The 10,108-nt window shown below is 43.7% G+C and overlaps 1 protein-coding gene across 1 annotated transcript in view; it reads right to left on the bottom strand.

Annotated features, from left to right (window-relative positions):
* Nucleotides 1-6,271, bottom strand: part of midn (midnolin) — a 28,643-nt gene extending 22,372 nt beyond the window's left edge. The window contains exons 1-4 of the mRNA XM_087976022.1: nt 5,847-6,271; nt 3,383-4,024; nt 3,014-3,101; nt 2,856-2,918 (exon numbers count right to left, since the gene is read on the bottom strand). Of these exons, the coding sequence (XP_087832148.1) occupies nt 2,856-2,918; nt 3,014-3,101; nt 3,383-3,594 (363 nt within the window). The 5' untranslated portion in view covers nt 3,595-4,024; nt 5,847-6,271. The remainder of the gene's footprint in view (nt 1-2,855; nt 2,919-3,013; nt 3,102-3,382; nt 4,025-5,846) is intronic.
* Nucleotides 6,272-10,108: the final 3,837 nt, after the last annotated feature.

The following is a 10,108-nucleotide window of genomic DNA, read 5'->3' on the forward strand; positions in this document are numbered from 1 at the left end:
CTACTCGATCATACTGCTTCACATGGCAGCTCAAAAACTACCCAAATTCCATCTACATTACAAGATACCTTAATTTGGCCAAGCAAAAGCAAACATTAAGAGAAGTTATATTTAGAGCTAGTGAAAAATCTGAATGTTTATTGGCAAATGCTGTAACAAGCAAATAATACTGTTGCAAGACACTCTATCATCCCTTTATGAGATTTTTCCATTCAGTTTTAAAATAGGTTCACTTGCTATCTTATTCCACATATAAATATGTTTAACAATACTATGTTTTGGCAACTGTGACGCAGCTATAACCTACGTCATTGTTATGTCACTGCTATTCTGGATTACAATTTCCAGGACGTCTGTCCTTTCCTAAGGGAGAGGAGGCGGCGAATAAGTGGGAGGGAGGAATCATCAGCTTGCAACAAATTAATTCGAACTGGAATGTAATTTTTTTGACTCCGAGCAAACAGGGATATCAGAAGTAGCAGGCAGTGGGCAGCTACGGCACAAGAATTTGATTAAATGAGGATCATGACCAAGGAGGAATAACAACCCCAGTCAAGGTTTAGGCAATATTTATCATTTATCAAGAGAGGTTAATTTAAGTTAGACACCCATAGAATAGTACTGTTTGGGTTAGGTTGACTTTTTTTAAAAAATCAAATCTTTTCAGGGATGCTATGACACCTCTGGAGCAGGTGGGATTTGATACCAGGTCCTCTGTCTCAGATGTAGGTCACTACCACTGTACCACAGGAGCCCAGTTTGAGTGGGTATTATTCATGCCATTATTAAGCTATTGCTAAGTTTTGACAAAAAAAAACTGCTTCCTCCACTTGTCACTCCAACAGCATGCCCTAGCCAATCACAATGAGCGCAGGATTTCCAGTGTAGAAAAAGACACTTCCCAGGAAGTATGCTTATCTATAATGGTAGACTGCGCTGAGCAGAGCAAAGTGGGGCTGAGCTCATTATATTGATAAGAATAATGAATGACGAATTTTTAAAAGATTTTATCTAATAAATGCTGTCAAGCTCGAATGGCAAAACTGCGGAAATTGTGCTCAATAAGTTCCTCGCAAAAAAAGAGTTGATATAAATATATAAATAGAAAGCAGGAGACAACAGCTTCGCTTCACTTGGAGGTCGCCACTGATGATGTTACCTAGCCAGGTAATGAAACGTCTGGATATCAAACCTACAGCTCAGCGAGCAAACCTACACCCTAAATCTAGTTAATGCCGTGGGTTGCAAAAAATTAAATTTATTCTACTAGCGCATTTGCATAGTTGTCAATTAGACCCAGGGTCCTCCTTTGCCTTCACAAATACAGCATTACAACTAAATCAGAAAATTTAGAAAGTTCTTGCTGGTGCTTTCGTCTGATCTGAAAGAAGTATACTTCAATTAAATTCAAACAAGCTCCTCTGCACGTTAGAAAAATGCTCCTGTGCGCCTCCAAGTGTGTTGCCACGTACTGCCAGACATCGCTAATTCGGACACCAAACAATTGCATGAAAACCGAAAGCAGTGCAGAGTTGAAAGGCTCCCAGTGCCACGTTAATCTACAATAGGCTCCCAGTGCCACGTTAATCTACAATATATGAATCGTCTGCCCAGTCTGGGGAGTGAAATCGGTCTCTTTTTGTTGCACCGAATTGAGAGACGTTAAAAAGGTTGCTACCCAGTTTGCCGGTGAAGATTTATTTAAGCCGTGCAGCGTTTGCGAGCTTCGCTCGTCCATTGGGTTGAAGATCCGGCCTTTTACCAACGTGGAACAAAGGAGCAGTTTAAGCACTGGGAAATGTCGCAGACGCTTTCTGACAGCAAGTTGTCAGCGTCACGACCTCACCTCGCCTCCCCTCCCCCCGCACGGATTTAAAAAAAAAGCATTTGTCCATTTAAATCATACATGACTTCAAAGGAAATGCATTAACGTCAACCCAAGCCCAGCGGGGTGCCTTAAAGGCACAGCGGCGCCACACGGTTAAGTGCTGTATTTAATCCAGTGTTACCCTACATACAGTCAAGTTTAAAAACCTTCCCGATCACGGAGTGGGAAAGAAAAGTTCTGCAGATTAATCCGTCAGAAGGTTCAAAAATAAAATCTCACACCACTATAACTGAGACTGGGCGACTCACTGAGCAGTTGGAGTCAAAACCTTTTGAAAAACAGTGAATAATTATGTTTCAAACAAAAACCAAGTGTACTGAGCTGGTGAATTTAGGAGATCAGGGGTGAATTCTACGGTTTCAGAATAAAAAAAACTCGCTCATTTTTAAAAAAAAGGGCTTTTCACAATCGGCTCAGGCTGCAGTGGGAGGTCTTCATGTCGTCACTAAGGGGAGGGCTTTGGGTTTGAACAATACTTGTGTAGATTAAACACTGAGCTGTCGCCAAGGAACTCCCAAGTGTTGCTCGAAACACGCACGCCCTGAACAATACAAAGGGACAAGCGACTTGGGGTGGGGGAGGAGGGAGGAGGAAAGAGAGCTCCGGACTTTTTGATGACCGGCGTCGCGAAATATATATTAGGCCGCTGGGGTTGGAACCCGACAGAGCCTCACACATTTCAACAATAAGAGGGGGAAAAACAATCTAGATTGATTTTAAACACTGTACCCTCATAAGGAGCGGCCAAAACTGTTTCTTACATTATTATTTTATGAAATTGCATTGGGTAGTACATTCACATATGCAAGTTACCAATGCAATGCAACATACAAAAAAAAAGTAACTTCGGCACCATAACAAGTTTCCGATTCACCAGCAATTTAACACATTTATAATGAGGCGGACGTAGCCATCAACTGGGTATCGATCATCTTGTTGCAGTTAAAATTAAATCTTTAAGCCTTACCTGAGTTTCCGTTAAGCTTTCCAAAGCTTGCATTACTGATTGCTCCGGGCGCGAAGCTTGAGACTTGAGGAGACAAATAAAAAAAATAGTTAGAGCACAAACCTCCCCAAGCCGACACTGAATGATACTCGATAAATCTGGTCAGACGCCGGTCTTACCATGAGACCAGCCTCTACAGTCGGGACAAGGGTTAGCTTGCTTCCTTCTGTTATACCGTGGTCCTGTAGCTTTCCGGAATTTAAACGCCTGAAAAAAAAGTTCCAAAGCATTGGATATAATCTAAAGCTCAAAAAAAAATCACATAATTAATTATCGTTTAAATGCATTAGCACATCAAAATGGCACAAGTTACACGAATGAGTTGTAAAGTACATACAACACTAATGATGAAAACTTTATGTTGCTTACTACCATTAACATGTAACACAGGATTATGAATGAAAGACTGATCGACGCATAAAGCCGTCGTGGAGATTCTCGGATCGGGGCTTCCGTGGCTTTGCTTCAGAACAAAGGGGAGTACGTACGTTTCTTTGTGCAAGAGGACTAGACGCTCCTTGGCAACCTTCAAACGCTGTGATAACCTCCTTTTGAGTCCTTCTACTGTCTCGTCTACTGGAACAGAAAGATCATACTGGGCTCCGGTCGTCGTATTGATGACTACACGCATTGAAGGCTCGTTTTGATGGGCCTCGCAAGTTGGGGCTCGGCTGCAGCTCCTGGTGCTTGTATGGTCCATTCGATTACCTTTGATCGGTCTTGAGTCACAACAAAGTCTCTCAGACGCTTAAAGGAATCATGCAATATTGTGTTGGCTTGTGTGTGTCTGTTGTGTGTGCGTGCTGGAGAATACGGGCGAGAGGGAGAAAAAAAATCCCGGCGCTCTCAGTTGAAAGATTAACCAACGGGGTGCGATTCTTGTGTGTTTGGGTTCCACCGTGAGAGGTTTCCTTTTGTCTTCTAAAGGTTTCTCGGATAAAAGGGCTAAGAAGGAAAGCACAGGTGATTTGCTCGGAGCCTCTGAACCGTGCCCCCTTCTCTCTCTCTGTCTGTCCTGTCTGTATGTGTGTCTCTCTCTTTCTCTGTCTCTCCCAGCCCTGCCGAGTGCCTACGAGCCTTACTCTGCTGACTCCGCCGCGATCCCCGGGAGAATAATCCTCATAGAACGTCTGCAACAAAGAAAACACAGAGTCAGCCAATCAGCGCCTTGGCCGGCTCCCCCCATGTATCCACCTGTTTCCTCGGCACCAGCCAATCGCCCGCCGGTTCAATTGTGACGCCACAGACGGGGCGGCCGCCCACTCGTCAGTTTCAGCCATTCACAAAAGACTGCGACGCCTGCCACGTGACAGCAGCCTTTCTCTCTCCCCAACCCCCCAGTCTGCACCCCCCCCCCACCCACCCCCTCCACACACAGAGTACCTGAATTGAAATTCGCAATGAATCGACAAACAAAGCGACAACTTGATGTTCGGAGAGCTGCAAGCGTTCAATTCCAATTCCTTTTGAACTCCTGGCAAAAAGAAACACACTCTCTCTTTCCCACACACACTACCCGAATTGAAATTCGCAATGAACCGGCAAAACAAAGCGCAAACTTGATGTTAGCGTTTCATTCTGATCGTTTAGAACTGCCGGCAAAAAGGGGAACAATAAAAAAAACACTTTCTCCTCCCCTCCCCACACACTATACCCCACGACACCAACCCCCTCTATCCCTTCAGCCTACACCGCCACTACTATATGCACACTCATATACCCACCCCCACACACACACCAGGAGCCAGCAATATTTAAGATGCCCACCTCCTTTCCCCACAGATTGGAATCGGATACATACTGTTTCAAATCTCGATTTTCCATTGATTGAAACCCACCCCTGTCAAAAATCAAGACCACGCATCATATTTAAGAATGAATCAAACGTGCCCTCAAGCAGCACACCCCACCCCCTGAAGGAAACAAGCAAATGCACTCATAGGCGAAATGCTTCAGCATCAAAAACTTAAAGCAAGCAGTTTTCACCGGCATTGACAACGTTCGACAAGAGAAATAACAAACATTTGTTATTCCTCAATCAGCTCACACCACTGCATGAAGAAAGCCCGAGTTAAATATTTTGCAAAATCTGGAGCTGTTCCCAATGTTGCTGGCGCGAATGATTTCAGGGAAAAAGGCTGAATATAAATTGGACTTTATTCAATGTAGCCGACTGAGTTTGAACTCGCTTTATTTAAATGCTAGTCCACTCCTGTCGTTAACCATTAAACAGCCGGAATGCTCCTTGTTGAGAGACTTTCTGCTTTGTGGATAGCTTTGCAGTGACTATGGTTTGTACTAAAAGGCAGAACTAGAAGCCTTCTCGTAATTCGTACAATGTACCTAGAAATGGTCAGTTCGATAAAGGTAATGGTGAAAACCTACGTAGTTTAGCAGTGACCCTGAGCTCAAGGGTTGGGGGTGGAATAGAGCTTCAGCAGAAATGCCACTAACTCTCAGTCCACAAGCAACAGCGCGACCTCCTGACAATCTGTGGTACTACTTCACTGAAACAAACGATGATTGATAGGATGTTACTGAACGACTTGATCAAATGTCAATACTTCCAAACATTTCGATACCGAAAGAAGCAATCGTTCGCGGAGCCAGACAAGAGTTGGGCTAATAAAATAGTACGGTCGGGGCTCACTCAGAACAAGTGTTAACCTTGTAGTGGAAACAAAGCAACGAGAGGCCAGCTATTCCACACAACCTTCTCATTGTAAACTCAGTAATTTATGTTGTTTTGCCCAATAAACGAACAAATCAGCTTTTCTGAATACAGGATGTTTACAGGACCGATAACATTTCGACCATTTATATTTATGCAGTGAAACTTATAGAGTGTACAGTTTTAATAGAGGTGTCAATTTCCTCAGTGTAATTTATTTTTAAATTCATGCCACTAGTTATCTATATCAGCACTGCTAGTGTGTCAATCTAATTACTTACCAGTTTTAATTCAGTCGCGCTTATTCTTAGCAGCGTCCTCACTTCATAAATGGGTTCCTTTAGTTAGGAGCATAAATTGTAAATCCCTTTAAGGTCGAGCAGATCGCTTTCCTCCCTGGCGTTGCTGCTTTAAGTCCTTGGCCCGGAATTTGTCTTGATATTTAAAGAGTTAGACGTGACGCCGACGCCCGGGTGTGGTGGGAGTCTGAAAATGCAGGAACTGTGGCAGAGATCAGCAACTCAGGCGGAGCCAAAACATCCCGCTGACATCACCAGGAAGAGCAACCATCAATGTTTCAGTTTGAGAACTCACCGAACTCAGGCATTTCCTGAGGGACCGCACGGCTTCAGCTCAGTCACACAAAAGTTTTGAAAGTCTCGCCTCCTGCGGATAGAAGGGCGAAGGGGACGAGCAGCTGTAGAGACTGCCCATACAGGCTAGACTGGCTGGAGTTGGCGAGAAGGGACACCTATAGGGCGCACTTTGCACGCTCTCAGCTCAGAACATAGTTACGCGATTACGTGGTTAGGTGGTGTCATAACAAACAGTTTCTAGTCAACATCAGTCAGACCTGGTACATTGGTAACGCATTAGTGGCGTTCGTCATGAAGTATATATTTCCAAGCCAAAAAAAAGTCAATTCCAATTAAATAGTGGCGGTATATGACACGTTTTCACCTTATTATCCTGCTTTTGCAATAACATAATTAATATTGGTTGGACGTCAGTGGCTTTCTGCAATTCTGATGGCCAAAAATGTATTCAGTGTTCTATTCCAAAATCGAACGGAGGTTCATATGGGAGTACAGATCAATAAGCTTATTAGCTTTATCCTGTGACAAACATATTTATTGAATCATCTCTCATTTACATAATATATTCCAGCAAGGCGCTGGAATCATTTTCATGCTCACTCAATTGATGCTCTCAAAACAGTACATTAATAATTTGTCTCAGAGTTGGTCAAAATAACTTTCTCTGTGACTCACAGTTACTGTCATTTTAAAGTCAGCACTTTGGGGAATGAATTGAGCGAAGAAGGCGTTCCTTTTACTGGCAGTGATGCCTCACACAGGAACACATTTTTCACATTATAATACTGTTGCACTGTTTACATGAAGACGACTGCTTTTCGGTGACGTCTGCTAGCTGTTTAGTTACGGGCTTGAAATCTCTGCAGCGGATGTGCAGTTTAACGTAGAACAACATGCAGGGGGGGAAGGCATTACAAATGAGGGCATTGTGCCACCTTGGTCAGCAGCATTGCCTTGTTAAGCCAGACATAGAAAAATAAAGGAAACTTAAATACTCATGTCTGTGAGCAGGTAAGTCAAAAAGTGTGGTGCAGCCATCAGGCAGCATCCCAGGAGCAGAAGAGTCGACATTTCGAGCATAAGCTCTTCATCAGGCTTTTCCAATACCACACTTTTTGATTCTGATTTCCAGTGCTCTCTTTCTCCCTATGTTTATTAGATTAGACTTGTTGGCCCTTCAGCCCAAGTCCACACTGACCCTCCGAAGAGCAACCCACCCAGATCCATTCCCCGATCCTATATTTACTTCTGACTAATGCACCTAACACTATGAGCAATTTAGCATGTCCAAGTCACCTGACCCGCACATCTTTTGGATTGTGGGAGGAAACTGGAGCACCGCAAGACACCCACGCAGACATGAGGAGAATGTGCAAACTCCACACAGACAGTTGCCCAAGGTGGGAATTGAACCCAAGTCCCTGGTGCTGTGAGGCAGCAGTGCTAGCCACTGGGGAACCTAAGAGACCTGTTCCTGGGTTGAGGAATACCTTTCTCCCCTAATTAGAATGTTATTCATGGGATTGTCTGGACATTAAGGGATTGAGAGGGTGTCAGCTCCCAGACTGCAACTCAGGTGATCCACCCCATTGTTGTCTGAGAACCTGGAGTGAAAAGGATGTTCCCTCACAGGGAAGGCCTTTTTGCAGACTAAGAAACTGACTCAACAGACATGTCACTAGATAGCAAGAAAGTAATGTGTGGCCAAGTGATCACCAGCTAGCAGTTGCAGCACTGACTCAGAGCCAGCTGCCTGTGCAATTTCACAGCACTGTCATAGACAGAGTAGTGTCTGAGCAATGAAATGCAGAGCCAGTGGAAGTGACACATTCTGGAAAATGCTGTCCCTCTACAAAAACTAATCGAACTGGTTTGTGAAGAACAATGCAGAATTGCAGCCGTTTTTGCACAGGATTAGTTTTGTGGATGCCACCATTAATCATTGGTGTGTTAGTCAAGATGAGTATATGATTTGGGACACCAATGCCACTCAATTCCATGTCCATTCCTCTCAACCCAGACCCCTTTAGCTCAGTTTCCACCCTCTGTAATCATGACCCAAAAGAACAAAGGACTGCAGCTACTGATAATCAGAACTTTAAAAAAACAGACTAGCTTGAAAAGCTCAGCAGGTCTGGCAACATCAATACAGAGAAAGCAGAGTTAACATTTCACATCCAGAGACCCTTCTTCAGACTGAGGAGGCCTAATGGTATTATTGTTAGATTATTAATCCAGAGACCCAGGTAATATTTTGGGGACCTGAGTTCAAATTTAAATTTACTTTAAAAAAACTGGAATGAAAGGTCTAATGATGATCATGAAACTATTGTCAATTGTTGGAAAAACCCATCTGGTTTACTAATGTCCTCTAAGGAAGCAAATTGGTCTGGCCTACATGTGACTCCAGACCCACTGCAATGTGGTTGAATCTTAAATGTCCTCTGGGCAATTGAGGATGGGCAATAAATACTGGCCTAGCCAGTGATGCCCACTTCCCATGAGTGAATAATATAAGAAATGTGGTATGCCTGACTCTATGAGACAAGGCATTGAATTTAAGAGCAGTAAAGTTTCACTGGAGCTGTATAAAATGTCGGTTAGGCCACAGCTAGTGTTATATGCAGCTTTAGAATCCATAATATAGGAAGGAAGTGATAGCGCTGGAGAGCATACAGAGGTGATTTACCAGGATGTTGCCTGGTTTGGACAGTTTCGGATATGAGGAGAGATTGGAATAGACTGGAGTTCTTTTCCTAGAATGAGAGAGATTGAGAGGGGATGTCATTGAGATGTCTTGAATTATGAGGGCATAGACAAGGTAGGTAGGAGGAAATCTTTCCCCTTGATGGAGGGATCAATGACCAGGGGGTAGAGATTTCAGGTAAGAGGCAAAATGTTTAGAGGAGATGTGAGGAAATTGTTTTCACCCAAGGGGTGGTAGCGAATCTGGAAGTTACTGTCTGTAAGGGTGAGAAAGGCAGAAACCCTCATCACATTGAAGAAATATTTAGGTCTGCACTTATGATGCTGAGACATACAAGACCCTGGCCCAAGTGCTGGAAACTGGAATAGTAAGGTGATTGTTCTTGACCTGCACAGATGCAGTGGATTAAAGGGCTTTTTTTCTGCAGTCTATCTCTTATGACTCCACCTACACTCACCATCTTATTGTATATCCAATCACAGGCAGCTCTCCCCCATATTTGCTGATAGGTTCACTCTGAGCCAATCCAGATTAGCAAGTGCAAGAGAGATCAAACCTGTTATTGGATGAACAGCTCCTGGCCCTTTGGGAGTGAATGTTTGAGGGCAACTTGTGGGCTTGTGTATTTTGAGTGTTGTCTCAGATAACGCCCACTCCAATAACACATACATAAACACACCCAAACACACACACCCCGCCAAATCTTTCAGCCTCGGTCAACTTGTATTGATCATCTGCTTGCACACTGTGCTTCTGCAAAGCAGAGATTGCTGCAGAATGTATCTGACCAGGACAGGATAAAAATCAGGAATGGGAGAAATGGAATAGTGAACAACAAAGATAGTGAGCCTTCAGAGTAAAGCTCAGGCTTATAAAGAAGTCTTTATGCTCAATTCCTCAACAATTCTGAATTTAGACGTTTGTTATAAAGCCCAACTGTATTTCCTCTGTTAGTGAACGTTTGCACATTTCCTATTGTTAATTCTTATACTTCCTCCACTCTTGATTGTGATACTGCCTCTCCTGCATAGGATTCTGATATGTCTATTCATCTTGACAATGATTCTGTTGTTCTCATGTCCATAACCTGGGCACCCTTCCCATACCCCTCTCCTCCTTTTGTTTGGCTGCAACTGTATTCTCAGCATCTGGTGTTAGGCCACCGAAAGCTACTGCTGTTGAGGCCTGCCCATCCAGCATCTGGTAGTTGGCTGAATGCTCCAGGTCTCTGTTTCCTCAT

The sequence above is a fragment of the Chiloscyllium plagiosum genome, unplaced genomic scaffold, assembly GCF_037043375.1.
Source record: "Chiloscyllium plagiosum isolate Xiang-an unplaced genomic scaffold, Cpla_swu_hap1 HiC_scaffold_28, whole genome shotgun sequence".
NCBI classification, from domain to species: Eukaryota; Metazoa; Chordata; class Chondrichthyes; order Orectolobiformes; family Hemiscylliidae; genus Chiloscyllium; species Chiloscyllium plagiosum.